Consider the following 23,476-nt stretch of genomic DNA (forward strand, 5'->3'; position numbering starts at 1 on the left):
ATAAAAATTCACTTTCCCACTCTGAAGGCATTATTCTGCTATATGCAGTAAGTGATGTTTATTAGATAATGCTTAGTTTCCTATGTAAAATAAACTTTCATATTTTGAATCCAGCTGAGTCTTAAAACTGTTATTTGTTTTAATCTAATATTGTGATATAAGGTGCAGTTTTTAAACTAACTGTGGTCAATCCTTTTAGAACTACTGCTTGGGATCAGCAGAAAGAGAAACATGGTATCTAAAAATAAATCATTCATTCTGTAGTTGTTTGGATCACAGATGTCATTTTTAAAAGATATAAGTTAATCTTTTCTCATTTGCAGTTACAATCTGACCAGTATAAATACAAATTATTTCTATTCCAACAAATATTTTATTCAGATATACTTTATTAGTACTTTGTCATTGCTTAAAGCAACTTCTTTAAGAACATACTTAACGTGAAGAGGTCTCTGTTTTTCCTCCTTTGGGAGAAAACAAACATTTGAGCTGTTCCAGATATTTCACACACATTTTCATACTTAATCCCACAATGATCCCATAGACACAATCTCCATTTTACAGATGAAAACACAGGCTCAGCGTGAATAACCTGCCCAAGATCATATAGCAAATAAGTGTCCTAGAAAAGAACCCAGTGATTACCAGAGAGATACTTTCTAGAAAACCACCTATCAGCACACTATTTCCTGACAAAAGAGACACCCTGCCTCTGTCCCTATCCTCACCAGCGCAAATGAGATTGTTAGGTTTGTGTCCCCATTAAAATAGCCAAATCAAATCAGAGACAGGCTCCTGGTTGGAATTCTGTTTTGTATTTCTCCAAGAACTAAATGACAGGGCAGAAGAATCACATAACTCTACAGCTTCAGTTATAAGTCTTGTTTGCTACCCCCAACCCATCCTTTATACCCATCTTATGAGAAAAGCAAATACTTAGGGTAAATTTTAAAAGGTTACAGCACTCCAGGACTATTTCATAGGAAAAGTATGAAAATGCTCATGTCTTCATTTCTTTTATTTTTTTATAAAAAGCAGGCATAAAATACAATTACATTACTACAAAGATGCAACAAAATTAAAAAAAAAAGGGGGTACGATTTTTGTTCAGAGGGGACAGCTGATCAAATATTTATGATTATCTAAACCATGCAGTTCATAACTTATTACAATTCCAAACAAAACTCATTATTATGGGGAAGGGACGTGGGGCGAGGTCCCCCAAGCATAATATTCAGCACTGTCACACAGTGCTTACCTTCAAAGTGCTTTACAATTCAACTACGGTGTCTTCACAACACAGGGAAGCTGAAGCCTTATTCCAGGGAAGGAGAGGTGAGTCAGTAGCAGTGTCAACACAGACTGAGAAACTCAGAAGTGACTTGCTCAAATAAGATTTAAACATGTTATTTAAAGGATGTTCCAATAAGGTTAATATCATGTCTGAGTTTCTCTATTTTAACATCAGAATCCTATAAGAACAGATAAACAGCAGCATAACTTCTTTAAGTGTGGTTTGGCAATCTGGAGCACTTCTTGTTCAGGACCTACAGACAGGCTGATGCAAAGGAGATCCTTCAGAGCCAGATTTGTACAACTGCGGCACAGGTTAGTTTTAAAGGCATTAAACTTAATTTTATATTTATTGGTATACTTATCCATTAGTTAGCTAGAGCATTTTAAACTTTCAAATAGATTTTTTTTTTAAAAAAATCTTGCTTCTAGAAAGCATGTTTTTTTAAAATTAATACTTTAAAAAAAATCCACTATACATTAATTTTCCACAGTAATACCGGCACCAGTTTTCCTTCCACTTCTGTCTCACTATCTCCACAAAAGTAAAAAAATCCAACTAAGAAAATCCCAATACTCACTATTTCTTAGTTCCCAATAGGAGGTATTTATGGCTCTAGGAGAAATCAGGTGTGAAGAAATAAGCAACTTATAGTCTCATAAATATTTATCTTGGAAGCTTTGGGGCCTCAAGAAAAAGAGAAACTGGCACAAAATCAGGTTGTGTCATATTTAATGAGTGATGGGGAAGAGAACATGTGGACAGGTGCATGCACTCATGTATGCACAGAAAAGCGGCAATGTGGTAAAAAGCAAATTCTTACCCAAGGTCAGAATTTTTTATTAAGCGCATTTCTATTAGTTGCACAAACAAACCAATGAATCCTTATGTCAAACCATGAAATGTGAAGAATCTCCATGGGAGAGATTTCTTTCACTCTTCAGAATACCTTTTTCCCCTCAAATACTTCACACGGATTTTCCTGGTACAGTCGCATCACACCATGATCCTCCATGTTCTCTAATATATGCAGCATTCAAAATTCAAACTTCTGCCTTTTTAACTCAAATATTGCAGTTACTCATGTGTAAACTTGAAATTGTTTCACCTTAATAAAGTTTATTAAAAATATATATATATATATATACTCTCCAATTCAGAATAGGATAGAACCTCCCATAGTGTAACAAAATCTTTATATAAAATATTAATTCAGTCTCCTTTTAACAACTCTAATGAATGGAAATATTTATTCTATATAAATTTTAATCTTAAAAAAAAAAAAAGCTGTCCCCCAAAACCAGAACTGCAGAACATACCTGCGAGAGAAATGGCATGCACATCTAGTTTTAGCACAGACAGCGTAAAAGAGTGCAGACTGGATAATGTAAGAATAACAAAATTCAGTTTCAGTACGTCAGTAGGCCAATGACTGCTCTTCAATTTCCACAATGGTATCTATAATGGGGATCTAACTCTTTAAACATCTCTATACTGACACCAGAGGGAATCAGTGAAAATTATGTCTACTTCCTTCATTGAAACATTAGATGATGTATTTCAGTATCATACCAAACTGTGTGTATGTATATAAAGAGAGACTGATAAAAGACTACATAATTTTTTTTTTTTTTTTTTTTTAAAAACCTGATGCTTACCATTGCTGCATACTGTTGTGGTATAAAACATATACTTATCTGTGACCATGAGAATTATAACTGGAATGGTCCTGCCTAAACTGTAACAGCATTTAAAAAATGAAAATCAAATTAAGTGCCCTTGAGGCCACTTCTTCCCAGTTATCAGTTTTTTCTTAACCCAATACTGAAATATTGCCATACACAGTTGTGTGTTTGAAGATCACATTTAAATATTTAAAATATATCTACAGTATGTCTTAGTTTTCTTTATATTTACGGTAATTTTTGAATCTTGAGTGTGAATGTAAAGATAATCACAAATGTCTTTACCAGAAATAAAAGCACATCTAGGGTAGCCAACAAATTCAAAGCAAAGCAAACATTTTGTACTCACAGACTAACACTGAGGTCTGTAAAAAGGGTTGGATGAATAATAGATACACATCAAAGATATATTAGTTCTAAACTATCCATTATTGTTTCTATAACCAATACTTTAAAAAAATTTTGTTAAACAATCAAAATAGGCTGACATTGATATAACTATTATGTGTAAAAATAGTGCACTATTTTTCTTCCACAAAGCAAGTTTGCATCCTAAGAGCTGGTAAACACTTTTTTTTTAATACAGAAAAGGGCTGAGACTTTGAAAAAAAATTAAATTAAGGCATTCGAAATGGATAAAGTTGCCTATCATGAAGCATTAGGAAACTGATAAAATTAACTTCAAACTTCTTGTTATAGTAACTGCTTAAACATGAACATGCAGCTTCCATCAGGTACATAGGAATGAGTGATAGAAACTCCAACATTATGGCTTTATACAAGTGCATAGTTGCAACTGCAGTAAGTAATGATATCTGATTAATGTATATAAAAAATAAAGGGGGAAGTTTAAAAAACCCTCTTGCAGTATTACAGTACTATATATATATATGGTTTTTTTAATATATATATATATACACAGTATAATGGTCACTTCTGAAAGATGCAGTCAATATCACTGTAGTGGAGTCCATTTCCAGATTCTTCTGGTAAATGTGCTGGTGAATGTCACTATTGAAGCTGAAAAGATGATTTCTTTAAACTTTAAGTCTTCTCAATCCTTTTGTGCAATGTAGTGTGAGTGACTGCCAAGAGAGCTTTATGAAACAAGTTTGGAAGAGTTGCACATGATATCCTTACTCTATTAACCAATCATGGTTGGTTCAATTTGTTGCCTCAAAGGAGCCCAGGAAATCTCTCCAAAATTTGTCATTTATATTACAGGGAAAAAAGGAACATATATGTATATGTGTATTTATCAGTCTCTCAGGAAAATATAGCTTTTTAAGAAATTTTGGGCCATCATATTTCAGTCTTGTTTTAACTGGAAGAATACGATCACCTTGAATAAACGACTGCTTTCATAGAAGGCAGTTAGCTGGAAAGAAAGGAAAAATAAAGTTAGCTGATACAATTTAAATTGTATAACAGCTGAAATAATTTAAGTGACTGTTAAATTCCTTGAAAAGGCATTCCATTCACATTATTAAACTATACTGTCTTCCTGCTACTATATTTTTAACACCTAAATCATGCATAAGCATACTTATTATATTACTTTTCTTATTTTTAGGTACATGGCAATTATATTCTTTCTCAATATATGGACTTTGAAAGTTCCATACTGGCTACAAACATTACACACAAGTTTTAATACGGTTAATTAGCTATTAGACTTATTTAATAATATGCCACAGAATAACTCTGAATATAAGTTTGATTTGCTGTTTAACTGCTAGCTGCCTATGTAGCTGAAAGAGCAGTGGACTTACGGACCAGGTTCTAGTTGGCTGTTTGACCCTCAGCCACATTTTTCTTATTTATAAAATAACAAATATGTTATAGTAAATATATGCAAAGATACTCTGCTAACCAGGTTATAAATAAATCCCAACAGCACATGCTTTATGTTTTGCAACATGCTTACTTAGATTAAGACACACATTACTTCTTTTAAAACCATTCTATGTAAAAGATTTAAGTCATGAGGCTCAACTTTCATTCACATCTCCTTTAGGCACTATTAACCAAACTATTTCACATTTTCTAAAAGCACAAGAGTTTTCACAGCAGTACTACTAACATTCTTCAGCAAGGGTAACATTAAATTCTCACAAAGCAAACATTTCACAGCATCACACACACAAAAGCCAAATCAGAAATAACTATTTCACAGCACTTATTAGACTTATAAAGTTTTTATAGTTTCAATTCTTGCAAGTTGGAAAGAAAGAGGAAGGAAGGAGAGAGAGATGGAGAAAGAAAAGACTCCCATGCTATGTTCACAAACTAGTACAGTTGTAGGAACTTGAAAACATTGTAATATTTTACTTCTCCTCTGAATATGGAATGAATATGGAATTAACTAACTCCTTTTGTGGTTTCTACATGTTTCATTCCTAAAATAAAAAATTTTAATTCCAACTGTATTGGAAATTTATAGCCAATAAAGAATCTGAACATAGCATTTCACTTTTATACTTAACATGGCAATTTCAGTTAGAAACTTGTCTGAAAACTACTTTTTAAACTACATACTATTAACAACTTTATAAATTTTCAAAACTAGTCAAAAATAATGAAAGCCCAAGTGCAAACGACATGCACTATGTAGAAGTACTAAAATAACTCATTTTTCATTTTTTGATTTACCCCAGTTATTTCTTCAGAAATCAAAAACATCGTCATCATCATCACCACCATCAACATCATCAAATGACCAATCCCAGTCTTTAAATGCCAAATCAAGCAATCTGCAATAGGAGGTTTGCAAATTTATACTCTAACATTCTTTAGAAATTGCAGCTTAATGTTATGACCTAGAAATCATACTTTGAATATGCTGTAAACACTTTAACTTTCTCTTCATGGTTAACAACATGATTAAAACTAAGATGGAAGCACACAGGGAAAACTTTCCCATTATATGTAATTACATACAATCCGCTGGCCAGGTACCCTTTCCAGAATACCAGAGAACTGATGACAGAGATAGTATTTGGGATAGTAAGATACAAGGTGCTTCCCCATCATCACTCCTATACCCCAGATAAAGACATAACCACCCTGATGCCTAGTTTGGCTTGACAACTACTAAAGCCCAGCATTTGTTAATATTCCCTTCACAAAAGTGGTTAGATTATCAGCTCACATTTTTCCATCATTACATCATAAGCCACAGTATAAAAAGGGAATAAAATAGTAAGAACACAGCTCTTTGAATTCCAGCAGGACCTGCTCAAAGGGTCACCAACAGCTATGCTCTACATATGAAAAACTCTGGACAAGCCACCAGGTATATAAGTAGCATCAGCAACTTAGCTAAATAAATTGGACTTAGTGCTGGGTTATATGTGGTCTTTTCTTTCCGATCCAATAACCTGAACTGTAATATTGCAATCATCTTTGTTTTAAAAAATAGGAGTAACCTTTCATCATTTATAACTGTGGTTGTTCATGAATCAACTTGTGTCAAGAAACTCACCTGGTCCCCAAAGTCTCAGTTCTTAAACTTTAGTGTATATGATTTACTGAGTGCTCTCTATAATGCATATTACCAGGCCTCATCCCAAGAGATTTTGATATGACTGGATGGAAGATGGGGCCCAAATATTTGCATTTTTAAATAAAAAACCGAGGTGATTTCTGATGCAGCTGGTTAACATTGAGAAACACTGACAAGAGTACATTGATGGATAATTACCCTAATTTAAAAGTAAAGAAACTACTCAGATTACTTTTTTCAAATGTGCTGAACACAGAACAATATTTGAGAAAACACACAAACTTAGATATAATGACTTATTCACTTAATACATATCACAGCCTAGTGTACATTCATTTTTCTATGCTTAAACATAAAGGAACTTTTAGCCATGGTTTCAGCTCTCCTGCCTGGGAGGCTGAGACCTGCAGGCCTTTCAGGGTATCCAAGCCCCAGCTTGGCTACCTGATGAGAAATCTGCACTGCATATCCTTCGAAAACCTTTCAAGTGGGTGCTGGTGTCACGATCTTGAATTTACAATTCCAGTTGCTAGATATTAGTGCAGTGCATACAGACTTCCCTTAAAACTTCTCCCCCATCCCCTTCCAATCGGTCACCTAATTCTAGTTATTTAGACTTAAGAAATCTCTCTGAATCCAGGTTTCTTCTCTCCGTTTTCACTGTCAGTACTCAGTTTAGGATCTCCTTAAGTCTGAACATACCAATCCCTAATTGAAAGACTTTTACTTGCAGAACAAAATCAAAACTCCTTAGCCTAGTGTACATGGTCCTTTTCAGTCAGGTTCAGAGTTTTCTCTCCAGTGTAATGTCATCTACTCCCACTCCCTGCTGTCACCCTCTCCCAATCCAACACAAAATTACAAACATAAGTAATTCTGACAACTCCGCACATGACATTTTGCCTGGAATTGGCTTTTTCCTTATTTATTTGCCTGTAAAATTATCAATCTTCCAGTTTTTGAGACCTTTCTTAATGTCCTCAGGCAGAATTCTCCATGCTTTGTTTCTCCGTAACACCGTTCATGCGTCTATTATAACCAACGTCTTACACAGTGCTGTGTCTGCTTGCTCGCCTGTCTCCTCCGTTAACTGGTCACTAGGGATATGCAGGCCTGGGAACTTGTCAGAGATTACTTCGGAAAAAGGGTCCATTTAATTTTCAGTTCTACCAGCAAAGAGGAAGTGTCCATTTCTGTTTCTTGCCAATACTAAGTTTCTTAACCCTTGCCAGTTTGGCAGGTGAAAAATGGTTTTATGTTATAGTTTTAATGTAATTTTAATTTCTTTAATATAGTTGTCCTTCCTTATCCACGGTTTCCATTTCTGTGGTTTCAGTTACCAGTGGTCAACCATGGTCTGAAAATACTAAATGGAAAACTTCTGAAATAATAATTCATAAGTTTTAAACTCCACGCCATCCTGAATAGGGTGATGAAATCTCATGCCATCCGCTTGGCACACGAATCATCCCTTTGTCCATCACATCCGTCCTGTAGATGCCACCTGCCTGTTAGTCACTTAGTAGTGGTCTTGGTTATCAGACTGAAAAAACATGGTATATATAAGGTTTGGTACTATCTGTGGTTTCGGGCATCCACTGAGGCTCTTGGAATGTATTGCCCATGAGATAAGGGAGGACCACTGTAATCAGGTTGATCATTTTTTTTTTACACTTAACCACTATTTCATAGTAATGCCTGCATATTCCTCACTAATTTTATATTGGGATAAGGCAATCTTCTTTTTCTTAATGATTTATAAGAACTCTTTATATATAAAGATACTAACCCATCTTTCTCATAAATATTGTAAATATATGGTGTTCTAAAAATTTATAAGGTTTTATATTTTGAGATAGTCAATCTTTGATTTTGTTTTCTTCTTTTGTTTTATTCTTTGGAAGTTCTTCTCCAATCCAAGATCAGATACATACTCATTCATATTCACCTACTCTCTTCGGCTTCATTTATGGATTTATTTTTCATACTTCAAGTTGTATATAACTTTATTATTTTTTCCCAAATAATTCGTCTGTTAATTTTCTAATATTAGAAATGGAAAAGAACAAAGATAATAATGACATAACAACTACCCTCACCCTTAAGTTTTAACTGTGTTGGCATGTTTTATCTCTTAAAACTGGATAAATGAGCATTTGTTACATTTTTGTTTTATACTTTTCTGCATGACTTAAGTGTTGCATTTTTAAAAAAGATCTTTAAAATAAAAATAAAGAGAAATCCCCTCTAGCCAGACCGATATTTTGTGTCTTGAATTGAAATAAACTAGGACCTCTGCAAATTGTCTTAATGAAAAATTAGCACTTTATTCACATATTTCCTACTTTTCAGCATAGCATTTTAATTCAAAACTACTAAGAAAACATTCCTCTAGAATAGCATTTCTACACATTATGTTTTATAAGCTGTCAATTAAGTTCTACTCACAGCACTGTGATGCACCAGAGTATTACAGTTAAAAGTGCAGGCTCTGGAACTAGACTATCTGGACCTAAATTCATGGTTCTGCCACTTATTAGCTGTGTGACCTTGGGCACACAATCTTTCTGTGCCTTAGTTTCTTCATCTGTTGAATGGAGATGTTAATAGCTACCTCAGGGGGTCATTCTGAGGATAAATAAGTTAGTGTAGTTAAAGCTCTCAGAAGAGTGTCTGGCATAAGTATTGAAAAATGTTATTTTCTGTAATAATAATGACTAACACTTATCCATTACTTTAGAACACTTCACAACTACAGAAAATGGGAAGTGCTGCAAAGAGAGTTAAGAGGAGAATCAGAACCAGGAATGTCACAGAAGTCAAAGGAAACATGCAATGGTACAGCTGTTAACAAAGAAAGATACTGAGGAAAAGTTACCAAAAAATGATTAGGTGAGTATTTATGGGTATATGTTTTAGTGTGTACATAAATGTATAGATTTGGTGGGTCTAACAAAGCCAGACATTTGCTTTAAGAAGGATACTATGTTAATTAGCTCAAATAAAACTAGACTGACGAGTGCTAAGGCTAATAGTAAATAAACCCAAACGAGGAGCTACACATTAAATCATTGCTGATATATACCAGAAATTCTGTCCCTATGTTTTCTTGGATGATCCTTTAACAGCTCTACCCATTTGTACATAGGAATATGTTATAAATTAGTAGAGTGTTAAAGGCCATCTAGTCTTCGCTTGACTCCTCTCTAGAACAATGCTACACAATGTGGTTGAAAATTTGTCTCTCTAATTGGTTCCTGTTCTAATACCTCTTCCAAGGAAGGTTCTTTAAATGTTTGGTGCTTTTTATGATCTCTCACACTTTGAAATAATTTCTTCAGAAGGCAAACTTCTTAGCTCCTTCCCTTGCTATATGTATAATACTTTCAAATGACCCACTGCCACTTGGTTATTCTCTTTTTTATACCCTCCAATTTGTATACATGAATCTTAAAATGTGACATTCAAAATAGAATGCAAACTGTAGGTTGTTGATTCATGTCAGAGACACAGATACAATTTTATGAGTTAATGAAGTAATGAAGACTCAAATGTAAAAAACAATGGAAATTATGTTGCAGAGGCACAACAAAATCCAAATTATATTTTAAATGTGCTCTTTACATTTAGGATTTCAAAGAGTATATTAAATAAAAAATTTTCACAAAATGTACCCTATACATTTTACAGTCAGTCTTGATATTAGTTTTATCTACATGCACAGTTGTGAGATGAGAGAAAGAAATCCTTATTACTTACTGTTGTTATGACAAAATTTTTAAAAAATCAATGAAGAATGATTCAAAGGGCAGGGCCAGAAGTTAAAAAAAAAAAAAAAAGTAACAAAAATCAAAAGTAAATGTGCTTTCAAACACAGCACAACGATTATTTGGGGGAGGGAGCAAGGAAAGTATAAGTCAGTGAACATGAAAACAGACTGTTACATAACTCAGGGCATACCTCATTTGGTCTGAAAATCGCTTCATAAACTAATTCTATATGTTACGATACGCAGAGAAATCATTAACTTGTCAAATAGCACAAAAGAAAAAATATATAGAAAGGATTAGGGTTGTTATAGTCCTGAATCTAAATCAAAAAAAAAGATAACAATACCTGTTCTACTCCATAGGACTATTTTAAAGGTCAAAAGAGAATACATAAGAAGTTAAATGAGAGACTAGAATATATATGGAAGCACTTTGGGAGCTGAAAAGCACTATATATTATAAGGTATCAAAGCAGCATTTATGCATCAATAGTTTTACAACATTAATAATAGGAACTTAATTTTTAGAAGTTTTATACAAGGCACATTGAATGGCCTTCAATGTCTCTGAACTCTGAGTTTCTTTAGCTTTATTACTATCAATAATCACTAATTTTATAATATTTAGTTTTATCATACCTCACATAAAATATTCAACATTTTCACTGCTGAAACACCAATTCTACCTTTGCCATTCTAAATTATTTCCTTCTAGTTTCAAGAAAGTTCGTATAAGATATTTGTGGTTAGAATGATAAGATTTCTGATAATACAGCCAATGCACATCATTATTCGTATACTGAAGGTCCTGTGTTAGGGAACAAAAAGGATACCTGAAATTAGATACCTGATCTAAGTGTAACTTTTTCCTTTAGCTAACCAAATCCTGATGTTCATTCCACGTTCAATGAATAACAATGTTTATAAATGCTGTAGTATCTAGTAAGCCAATAAATGGCTATTCTAAATCAAGATACTTAATTAAATGACTTTAACATAACCACATGAAAATGGCTCCATCAAATTGTTTTTGTGCATAATGATCATACCTCACCTTCCTCCATGTTCCTAACTCCACCTCAATTCCAAATACTGCCCACTTTACCCATTAGTTAATATTTGCATTTTTAAAGATGGTTTATATTTTTTTCTAAATCACAACTGAGTTACCATTTAAATGTATGGATTTGAATTAAGACTTCAGCTGATTTTTCAGTCCTGTTTCCCAAGTCACCTAATATAAAAACGTTTGATCATGAAACACAGTGTGCACACCTGACACTTGAGGGTCTGTGTGCAATATTTTTTTTTTTCTTAGAGACAGGGTCTTGCTCTGTTACCCAGGCTGGAGTACAGTGGTGTGATTATAGCTCACTGTAGCCTCAAACTCTTGGGCTCAAGCAATCCTCCCATCTCAGCCTCCCAAGTGCATCACCATGCCTGCCTAATATTTTTGTGGAGACCGGGTCTCACTATGTTGCCCAGGTGGTCTCGAACTACTTGCCTCAAGCGATCCTCCTACCTCACCCTCCCAAAGTGCTGGGATTACAGGTGTGAGCCACTGAACCCAGCCTTGTGTGCAATGTTAATACTATCTCCTAAATCACTACATTAGTCAAAGCACTTACAAAAGCTGAAAGTAGTATGATTATACAGTCAGTCCGCACTTAGTGTTGTTGATAGGTTCTTAGAAACTGTGACTTTAAGTGAAATGAAATGTAACAAAATCATTTCTTTTCTCGTCAGTGTTATAACGAAACAACTTTATTCGCTGGACGTTTCCAAGAACCTGTGGACGTTAAGTGAGGGGCTGACTATATACCTGAACATGACAAAAATGAACGCTTTATAGATTTTTGGTTGAATTTAATATATGTGTGTGATTTAGTAAATAAATTTATATCACTTTCATCCAAATCAATGAATGAGACATGCACACTAAAATAGTTTCAAACATTTGGTATTCTATGGCTCTAAAATTTAAATACCAAGCAAAGGAAAACTAATTAGGAAAATTTGTAGTTTGAATATAAATAGCAAAATATTTTAATAGACTTTAATTTTAACCACATTTTAATTTATTACCTTGGTTTGTTCGGGGCAAGCTGTCGACTTGGCCGTCTAATAGACTGGTTTGGTTGTATCTTCATCGAAGTTCTAGGAGATGACCGTGCAAAAGGGTCTGGAGCTGGGGGCTTTTTAGGTATCTTTTTTACCAACCGACTAACCCACTTCTGCTGCTCTTCTGTAGAATTCGCTAATAACAATAGATTCTTTGCCGTTGAAATATCATAATACACTATGAAGAAATATTTGAAAAAAGTTAATGTGCTTAAAATGATCTGAACATAAATAAAATTGATGGAGTGAGTAATTTACTAGTTACCTTTACAAGGTGCTATAATCTCCTCCTTTTTGTCCATGTGATCTTTATGACATTTAATATGGCAGCGACGGCACTCTAAAGCAGGAGGAGGTTTAAACATATGCCAGAGTGGCTTCATACAAGCCTCACAGTTGGTTGGGAAATGATAAAGAGTAGGAATAAATTCATGTCCTTTGTGGCAAATATAATTAGATTTTTCTCCAACTGGCTCCACTGGAAATTCTTGTTCCTTCTTACTTTCTCCTTCATTGGCATATAGAATCTATAAACAGTAAAAAAATAAATAAATGATTTCAAACATATTTTTTATGTAGTAACCATCCTGATAGTATAGATAAAGTAAAATTAGTCTTAATTATTCAGTGAGAAGAAAATGCCATTTGAAGTCAAAACCTAAGCAGGCTCTGTCTCATCAAGAGCTTCTGTAAGAAAAGACATTAGACAGTCACTTTGGTTCACATATCAAAAGAATTGATCCTGTTCAAATGCTGCCTCCTTATTTTCTCTACATTTTACTATGCTTTAGCAACATTATCAGGCCAGCAAAGGGTGAATTTGCACTTCGTAAGTGTTAGAAAGTGTTTTGAGAGAGATTGTTCAAAACGATTGCCTGAAGAAACGTGGCAACTACACTAATTGGTGTGTTATAATTCTTAAGAACAGAAAACTGTGTGACAGCTATAAGCACAGCTACATTTTAAACAATCCGTATTTGGAGAGTTGAAGGAGGGAAAAAAAGAGGAAAGGATGTGTAAAATACTATGAATAAACATTACAAGCATCCAGAAAACAAGGGGCCAATTCCCAAATAGCACACCAAGCACAATGGCTTTTATACACAAAAACTCAATGACTAATTGTTAGATTGACTAATTTTAAAATGAAAGAAGTAAAGGGTGGTTTTTGGCTTTCTTTTAAATTGGAAGTAAAAGGGATACCAGGTACAAAATTTAACTCCATAAGCAATTTTTTTAACTTTCTAGAGAGCTGAACACAAAATTGAAAACAGAAGGAAAAAGTTCATGCTTAAAAAAATTATAACCAACCTTAAAAATACAGCAAAGACCAGAAACATGATATAAATACACTACAGACTTTAACAATTAAAATGGTAAGCAGAATGAAGACGTATCCAAACAGAATAAAAGTCACAAAATAAAAAATCATTTTTAAATGGGACTGAAACAGAAAGGTAATATGAAGAAGGCCAAAAAATAAAGAAATTTGATCTGTCATATTATAACTTAGGTGAAAAAAATAAAACCAACCAACCAAACAAAAACAAAATAAAACTATGTTTACCTGGAATATCCTTGGAATTTCTTTAGCATCTGCTCTATATACATCTGTCTGTGTAACTGGTCGGACATGAAATAACTTGCTATGAAAGATTTTGAATAAAGAAATAAAATATTACCCAAGGATCAAATTATATTAATCTATACTTAAGTCAGAAGTTAAAAATTAACTACTTTGACCCATGTTAGGAGCTTACCGAATATCTTATTCTATTAATTCAATCATTACTTAAGATTTTTAGCAATTTCTAACTTTCATCTGTATAAAGCAAATTGCAAGAAAATGTAACAACAGTATGGTAGGAGCTGTACCATAGTTCTTATATGGCTAATAAATTACATTATTTGTTACTCTCTTACTATACTTTAAAAGATGAGAAAAGATATAGTTTCTAAATACTCTAATAAAAATACTTACTCAATATCTAAAACCATGTAAGGGTTAGATTGTTCTTTATCTTGTTCACTGTCATAGAAAAGAATCTTCTTACTGCTTACAATCACATACTGTTAAAAAGAGGGAGGAAAGGAATCAATGACTCAAGTTATTATATACCTTATTTATTGATTTTCTTTGAAAATAAATTCCATATTGGCAATAAAATCATATAAAATACCTAAGTAACTAAAAAGTACTTAATGTATCTTCAGGAAAGTATTCCTTAAAATAAGTTTTGTTTGTAGATATTTTAAATAAGCAAATGAGGGGAGAGGGTGAAGTTGAATATTTTTTGGACTTATTTAGCTTTGGGATCCAACAGCATTAGTAACTTTATCAAAAATGAACATAACATCAATAATCACAGTAACAGAGGAAAAGAAATAAAGGGGTCTTTTTTAAAAATCATATCCAGAGTTGTTTTCCCACTGAAACAGCAAAAGCACCAAGATCAACAGGCTTATACTTTCCTAACAACAAAACCTGTTTTATTAATAACACATGAAGAAAGTAACAAGTTTTACAAAGATAAATAAAATAACATCATTCCAAATCATAAAGTATAAACAAGTTTTACAGGTCTAGAAGTTCTAGTCATGTAAATCCAATGGTTGGAGTTACACCAAAAGCAAAACAACAAAACAAAACAAAAAACAATAAAATCCATATTCAAAAGTACCAATTACCTTTTTAACCCATCCAAATTTCTTAGTGTTGTTCCGCACAGGCAATGAAAGCCATCCTTCTAATCTTGACTCTATAAATAAAAGCACAAGATATAAGTATGTATGTAACGATTCCTTTGACAAGGAATTTAATAAAATTTTAAATGAAAGTCAGAAATCAAATAAGCCTTTCAGAATTTATCACTGTATATTATCTAGGATACAATAATAGCATAGGATCAGTAGAAACAAGTTATGTAATGCAAACCAAAATCTATGTTATATCACATTGGAAATAGATATTCTATAGTTTTTATAAAGTCAAATATCCCACTGATTAAATTCATGCATTTGCAAAATTCAGGAGAAAAGTTGCAAAAAAAGAAGGAAAAAAAAAACAAAACCAGGCAGCAGCAGCAGCTCTCGGTTGTCACTGGTCCACCGGCATTAGATTAGAGCCCTTTATTTTTCATTTGGAAGAAGGCCTAACTATACATAAAGTGCACATCTTTGAAGAGAAAACATTTTAAATAATTGTATGTTCAGAGAAAATTTACTTCTAGAATAGCCATAGTAAAATTGTATAAATTATACAAATTTAGTTAACGAGCATCAATATAACCAAAAGGTATCTAAATTCCAAAATATCAAAATCAATAAAATTCTAGTTCAACAAAGGAAAGTGTCTGAATCCTTGGAATTTATCCTAAATGATATGTGATCAGTATCTTTTAATGAAATAAGTAAAATAGCATTTGGGGAGGTTATTCTATTAATAATAGTAAAAGTAGCTATCACTTATTTAACATCTACTATGTGTCAACTGTGCTTAGATGCTTTATATAAATTCTCTTCAATCCTCCCAACAACCCCACAGAACAGGAATTATACCCTTAATTTTGATGAGAAAATGGAAGTCTTGAAAGATCACACAGAGATGCCTCTTTGACATTAAATGAAGAAACTCTCTGTTTTTTAATTTAAACTAAAAGTCCTTTCAGGGTAAAGATCACCCCAAATTGCTTCATATTCTCTTATAAGGCCTAGCACAATGTGACTAGGTAAGCACTCCATAAAAACCTAAGGATATCCTCTGAAACAGTCTACATGTTTTTTTCTGTACTGTCACTCCTAATATTAAACTTCGTAAAGAAATTCTTCTTGGTTGAAACGGCTAAAACAAGTAGTGAAACCATGCATTCTTAAGCGATATAATGTACTGCTCCATTCTTGTTAAGTTGGCAAAATAAATGACCGATCACAATTACAACAGTAATGCCATATGAAAATACCTGAAAAACAAATTCTTTGTTCATGCAGTTTATTTTTAATTGAGTATAGAGCAACATGTTAGAGTTAGTGAATATTAGTTAATGTTATAAAAATTTTTCAAAAGGGCTAAAATCAAGGGTAGTAGGAAAAACTCTAAAGATGAAAAGATTTTCAGGATATCACCTGTACCATTAGGTTCCGTTGAAATGGGTAAGTAAGGCAAAGATTCTTCTTCTGAGTCAGAGTCAGAGTCAAGGAGCGTGTGAGAACTGGAAGGCTTAGTGGCAATATTGAGAGAAGTAGAGGAACGCTGGTAGGTGAATGACATGGATTCCATAGTGTGTGATTGAGTGATATGAACTACACACCCAACATAAAAGTAAGAATGCAGAAAGAAGAGAAAATAAAATCAAAGCTTAAAAAGAGAGCTACTATAATATATAATGAGTTAATTTACATAACTAAACATGCAGTTTTCTTTTGCATGTTTATGAAAAAGTTTGTCAAAAACCAATAAATAAAATAATTCTAAAATGTTGTTTGAATCCCCACTCCAAAGCGTAGATTTTCCCTTTAAAAAATGACGAACATTTTTCCTCCAGAGCAAAGTCAGTCACAGGACCTAAACCAATCCACTGACTTATATTAAAAACAAACAGGAGGGATGAAAGCAAATCTGTACCTGGAAACCCATCATCTGCCTCAGCATCCCCTGGTCCACTGCCTATACTGGAACTATCCAGACCAATATGCAAGGCCTGTAGCTGTGACCGCAGCTGCTCAATGTCACTGTCTTTACTGTCCAGTGTCATCTGCAGTTCAATTCGAATCTGGCTCTCTTCAGCTATTTGCTATAAGAAATTAAATTAACGAATTAAATGGATGCAATATATCTCATGATTTTGCTTCTTGGTTCAATAATAATAATTAAGTAATAGAAATGTTCTACCAGTGAAATACACACAAACATGAAAATAATTCCACTTCTTAAAAAGAAGTCTTTAGAGTCCAAAAAGTATTCTTACAGCCTGCATTTCATTCAGTTCTTTCTGATACTTGATCATCTGCTGGGTCAATTTTTCACGTTCAGATTTAAGCTCCATGTGTAGCTTTCTATTCTCCTTCTCTTTTCTCCGCACATCTGTGTCACTACCACGCTTGACAGGTTCTTTTCGATTCATGATCTCAGCCAACTTATTCACAGCCTTAAAAACATAAAAATAAGTATGTAAATAAATTACATTGATGATTTCTAAGTAACTCATCAATAGCAAGTTATACAATCACTAATAATCTTCTTCCCTGTACCAGGGCTACAAAGAAACATTTCATATTATTTAAATAATATACCTTTATTACCCATTATCTACCTCCATTCTATACTGTTAGTTTTTTATGCGTTTTCTGAGAACTGTAATTTTAAATATTTATAGGTTTGATCTGATGTCACTTGCTACAACTTTTTAGTTCCAAAAGAAACTTTAACAGGCAGATCTTTCTTCCTTCATTCTAAAAGAAAATTTTGCACTGGCATCACATTAATAAAATACACCGCGTCCAACAACAGCGAAGTGTACCTAGTACCACACGCCTTTGTGCTGTATACACAACTGTGGGAGTTGGCAGAGGGGTGGCCAATAATCACAGGTGCCTTTTCAGACTCACCCTTTCAAGCTGTCAGCAAATGGTCATTCCCTATAGTTCCTTAAAAGCAGAAAAACTTATTAAATCACAATAAAAAATTGGGAGCGAACATGATTCCACATGGAAAAATTAAGGAAAAATGTGGGGGCCGGGCGTGGTGGCTCACGCCTGTAATCCTAGCTCTCTGGGAGGCCGAGGCGGGCGGATTGTTTGAGCTCAGGAGTTCGAAACCAGCCTGAGCAAGAGCGAGACCCCGTCTCTATTAAAATTAGAAAGAAATTAATCGGACAACTAAAAATATATAGAAAAAATTAGCCGGGCATGGTGGTGCATGCCTGTAGTCCCAGCTACTCGGGAGGCTGAGGCAGGAGGATCGCTTGAGCCCAGGACTTTGAGGTTGCTGTGAGCTAGGCTGAGGCCATGGCACTCTAGCCCAGGCAACACAGTGAGACTCTGTCTCAAAAAAAAAAAAAAAAAAAAAAGGAAAACTGTAGTAGATATTAAATTGGACAATATTAATCAAATCTAACTTCTCCCAACCTGGCAAAAATCAGTAATTGTGACTGTTCACAAATATTGATACATTCAGTGACTATTGCTTCCAATTTGTAATGCTAGAAGAGATAAACTAAAACAAAATTCAAAATCATATTTAGATTCTATTATACATACTTGAGTTTTGAGTGTTCTTTCTGTTAACAGCTGTTTCTCAAACTGTGCTTTAATAGCTGCTGCACTTATCTCTTCATCTTTCAACCTTGACAGTTCTGAAACATGGAAAAATTTAAAAATCTTATTGATAGCAATTACAGCAACTAATACTAGATATATTAAAAATTAACTTTATTCTTTGTTAATACGTACGCTCTTGAGCATCCTTCAATTTATTATTTAGTTCTTCTTTCTCATTTGCAAGATTGGCAACATCACTAGTTAGTGTCCTATTAGTTTCTTCAAGCTAAGAAATTAAAGTGGAAAAAAAAATCACATCCCTGTTTATAAAATTTAAGTTATAAAACAACAATTCAAATTGAAAACATCCTGCAATGTTACTGAACCTCTTGTTTTTCTAAGTATATCCATTGCTACACTTCCTGTCCTTGTGATACCTTGCCCAACTTCATCCTTGATAAAAGTTTCGCTAACTATAACAGATTTCATATGTACCCCAGGAAGCCAAAAATTTGCCCTTTCTTCATAAATCCTTAGCAGTTTTTTCTAAATGAGGAAAACATTTAATAAAGCAAAAAAAGGAAATTCGAAGGCCTGAATTATAATTATGAAGAATAAAATTTAAAAACTAATATTTCTTTCACAGTATTATTTTTAAATCGAAAATAAAATTTTATTGAAGAAGCTGACTTTATTTTGTATTCCTTCCAAATTCTATTTCTATTCTTCTTTCCTGAAGGAAGTTTTATTATAAACTATATTCACCTTTTTCACCTATAAATCTGTTTTATTACATATATCTGAAACAATATATAGTGTGGTTTTATGTGATTTCCAATCATACTGTATTTATCTCTCTGTAACTGTTTTCACTCAATACGTTAAAGAATTAAATTGCTGATATATATAAAGATCTAACTAATTCATTTTAACTGACACAATTAGTTTCACCTACCACATTTAATGTACCCATTCACTCGTCTACTAATAAGACATCTGGGCCAGGTGCAGGGGCTCATGCCTGTAATCTCACCACTTTGGGAAGTTGAGTATGGAGGGGATCACTTGAGGCTAGGAGTTTGAGACCAGCCTGGGCAACACAGTGAGATTCCATCTCTATAAAAAATAATTAGCCAAGTGTGCTGGTGTGCGCCTATAGTCCTAGCTACTTAGGAGGCTGAGGTGGGAGGATCACTTGAGCCCAGGAGTTCGAGGATACAGTTAGCTAAGATCATGCCACTGTACTCTAGCCTGGGTAATAAAGCAAGACCCTGTCTCTTAAAAACAAATTGAGATTTTGCTGTGACAGTTATGCTGTTAAAAGTGTCATGCCTGAGTTTCTATAGTGTTTTTATCTTAAGGTGGACTTTCTCTGGACAGTATTATATGAATATTTAAGATTTACTGGAAATTGCCAATTTACTATACTATGCTCTGCCATACTAAATTCACACTCCCCATAGTAGTAAATAAGAATGCCCTCTTCCAGTCTTCAAACACTTGGCATTGTCGGATAATGAATTTCTGTCAATGTGATGGGTATGAAATGGTCTTTCAAAGTTGTTTTATCTAGGCTTTTCTCAGAGAGTAGTGAGGTTAAGCAACTGCTTATCTATTTAGGTTCTTCTTTTGGCCAATTTTTGAATTATTTAAAAAATTATTTAAAAAATTCCAATTTTTTGAATTATTTAACCTTTTCTTACTGAATTGAAGGAGTGCCACATATATTCTAGATACAAATCCCCTATTTAATAAATATATTGCAAATTATCTCCTCCCTGTTATTTATTTATGTTGTCTTCTGTTATATATAAGTTTTGGATTCTAATAGCTTCAAATTTTCATTTTTCATATTGAGGTCCTTAAGATAGCTAGAATTTACTTTTGTGTGTGGCATGGTAGGAATTTAATTTTATTCCTTTCCACATAAAAATACAGTTTTTTCTAAAACCATTTATTAAATCTGTATCCTTTCCCACTGATTTGTGTACTGCCACTTCCATCACATACCAATTTCCTGTATGTGTCAGAATCTATTTCTACCTTCCCTATTCATTTCCACTGAACAGGATTAAATATCCTTTTCTAATACCACACTTCTCGATAATTGCAGCATTTCAATAGGTCTGGATAATTGATAGGGTAAACCCAACTACCTGATATTTTACTTCTCTTTGAAATTTTTATTGCTATTTTTTCAATCTGCCTAAAACTAAATGTCTTCATGGCAGTTTCAAGATTCTTTTGAATTAAACTCTGTCTAAAGACAAGAAAAATTCTTTTCTACTTTTGGTATTTTCCCTTTCAGTTTAGTCCTTTAACTTTGAATTTGCCAATAGTGAAGTCACTGAAAATAGTTCTTCAGGAAGCCTCTCTCTACCAAATAACACTGAGAAGCTGATGGTTAAATGGATTAAAAATCTTGTAGGCAGCATATATAATTTTTCATTTAATCTATGACATTTTCCTAGTGATTCTAAAGAAGATTTATGATACAATTTAATTATAATCCAAAAAAGTACTAAGAATTTTACTTACAGATGCAATTGTAGCATCTTTTTCAGCAAGTTCCTGTTTGTGTCTAGCCATCATCTCTTTGATCTCAAGCTCTTTCATGATTTTCTCTTTTTCCAAATCAGAGTATTGTTCTTCAGCAATTGAACGAGCCAGCTGTTCAGAATCTGCTTTAGTCAAGGTGATCTCCAGTTGAGCAGCCAAAGAGTCCCTACATTTTAGAGAGATCTCATTTTAATGTTCAATTTTCATTATGAAGTGAAAGTTTTTATCTAATTCACCAACAAATTTTTATTCATCAATAAATTAATACCAGGCACTGTTCTAGGAGCAGAGTATATAGCTATGGACAAAAGAGACAGGGTCTTGTCCTTACCTTTCATCCTGTAATTCCTGTTTCTTCTGCTGTAATTCTTTACAAAGTTTGGTCTTTTCTTCACATTCTTCTTTAAGTTCCCGAACTTGTGTTTTATAGAGGGTCTAAATAAAAAAATAGAATAGAAATTTATAGCATCATCATCAGGAATATTGTTTCTACATTCAAAACCTATCCAGACGAAAAGGGAAACATACAAATATTTTTTTAATATTCAGCCCCTGAGTAAATTAATACTTTAATGATCTGTCCCATTTTCTGGTCATCGGCTGATTGATTAATAAAAAGTTAAGTTAATAATTTAGAAGCGTGATTTATGACTGGCTATCATAGTGGTTATTTCTTATTGCATGGCAGAGATAGGTAGGATGAATGAGGAGGCAAGGAAACATATTACTAATTTAGACAAGAAAATTTTGTTGGCTTGTACTTCATACTTTAAAACTGATCTTTAAAAAGTACAAAGGTTAAAATGACAATTTTATTTATTATGAAAATATATTCTTCCTCAAAAAGCAATGCTTTTAATCAGCTTCTATGGTATGTGCTTAGGATTATTTTTGTAGCAATGATAATGGATTTAAAAGCTAAACGGTCTTCTTTTGCCCAGTTGCTCTTTTTAAGAGTTGCGTGATACAAAACATCCCATCCATAACTCTGTCTGGTGTTTGCTACACAAATATATTCTAAAGACAAGAATCATTCTCCTGGTTATTAGTAAAAGTTAAAAAACAAAATTCTACAAATACAGCAATTTTCAAATTAATGTGTCTAGAACTTACTGAGAAATACTGTTCCGCTTCAAGCTGATCCTGGAGCTCTTTCATTTGCCCATCTGCATCTTGACGTTCTCTGTGAGGATATCAAATCAAAGGTTTGAATAAATTATATACATTTTAAACCAGCAAGTTTTGAAGTATGGTCTGGGGAACTCCTGGGAGTCCCTGAGGTCCTTTCAGGAAATCCATGGGGTCAAATCATTTTCATAATAATACTAAGCACCACTGCATTTTTTTAACTCTTATTGCCTCACTAGTGCATCTGGACTTTTCCTGCAGCTACATGACATACAATGGCTAATGAAGTGTGTGCTTGTGTGTTCTTGTGTTTCAAAATTGTCTCAGTTTTAATTTTGAACACACACAACAGATATCATTAGATAAATCACATAAACAAGAACCCTTTGGAACCCTCAACAATTTTTAAGAATATAAAGGTGGTCTGAGACCCAACAGTGTTATACTAAACAACACTGAATTATGCATTCCCATACATACACTGTTATCAACCATGTATGCCAACCACATAGAATTCAAGGAGTACCTGAAATTTGGTTATCTTTGGGAGAGTGAAAGAAATGCCTGGGAGAGGGCCTGTAAGGAGATCAGGAGTGCTCGTTTTATATCTAAATCTGGATAGTGACTGCACAGATTTACGTACTTTGAAAAAATTCACTGAGCTCTACACTTATTTGTGTACTTTTTCCATATGTTTGTTAATCTTCAATAAAGAAATAAAGTAAAAAATAAAATAAAAAGTGAGCCCAACAACCCATTTAAGAAGATGGGTTCAAATACTACATTAAATTCTACGCTCCTTGCAAAAACATAAAAATTATAGTTACTGCAAGCCAAAACTAAGGGGAAAAAAGCAAGTTGGAAAACAATGTAACTTGTATGATATAATTAACAAATAAGCAAAAACCAAAATAAAATGTACAAAAAGCCAACCCTATATATTAATATATTTGTTCAGATATAAAGGTACAGGTACAGAAATAGGATAAATAAAGGATAGATAACAAACTGTTAAGATATGTTATCTCTGCAGAGAGGAAAATGTCTGAATTCATGAAGGGGAACTTCTATTGTTTTCTTTCTTTATTTATTTAAATATAGATCTGAGTATTTTACAATGAGAGATATTTGGATACCACTTGGATATTTAAAAAAATGTA

The 23,476-nt window shown here is 33.3% G+C and overlaps 1 protein-coding gene across 1 annotated transcript in view; it reads right to left on the bottom strand.

Moving 5' to 3' along the window:
• Window positions 1–3,559: 3,559 nt before the first annotated feature.
• The window catches only part of ROCK2 (Rho-associated, coiled-coil containing protein kinase 2), a 205,080-nt gene continuing 185,163 nt past the window's right edge, over window positions 3,560–23,476 (bottom strand). Inside the window, exons 24-36 of the mRNA XM_012648914.1 lie at window positions 22,302–22,371; window positions 21,520–21,623; window positions 21,168–21,354; window positions 18,822–18,915; window positions 18,630–18,724; window positions 17,339–17,518; window positions 16,996–17,164; window positions 15,063–15,133; window positions 14,356–14,444; window positions 13,942–14,020; window positions 12,640–12,901; window positions 12,339–12,552; window positions 3,560–4,357 (exon numbers count right to left, since the gene is read on the bottom strand). Of these exons, the coding sequence (XP_012504368.1) occupies window positions 4,354–4,357; window positions 12,339–12,552; window positions 12,640–12,901; window positions 13,942–14,020; window positions 14,356–14,444; window positions 15,063–15,133; window positions 16,996–17,164; window positions 17,339–17,518; window positions 18,630–18,724; window positions 18,822–18,915; window positions 21,168–21,354; window positions 21,520–21,623; window positions 22,302–22,371 (1,618 nt within the window). The 3' untranslated portion in view covers window positions 3,560–4,353. The remainder of the gene's footprint in view (window positions 4,358–12,338; window positions 12,553–12,639; window positions 12,902–13,941; window positions 14,021–14,355; window positions 14,445–15,062; window positions 15,134–16,995; window positions 17,165–17,338; window positions 17,519–18,629; window positions 18,725–18,821; window positions 18,916–21,167; window positions 21,355–21,519; window positions 21,624–22,301; window positions 22,372–23,476) is intronic.

Source organism: Propithecus coquereli, unplaced genomic scaffold (genome assembly GCF_000956105.1).
Source record: "Propithecus coquereli isolate 6110/MARCELLA unplaced genomic scaffold, Pcoq_1.0 Scaffold298, whole genome shotgun sequence".
In the NCBI taxonomy this organism is placed as follows: Eukaryota; Metazoa; Chordata; class Mammalia; order Primates; family Indriidae; genus Propithecus; species Propithecus coquereli.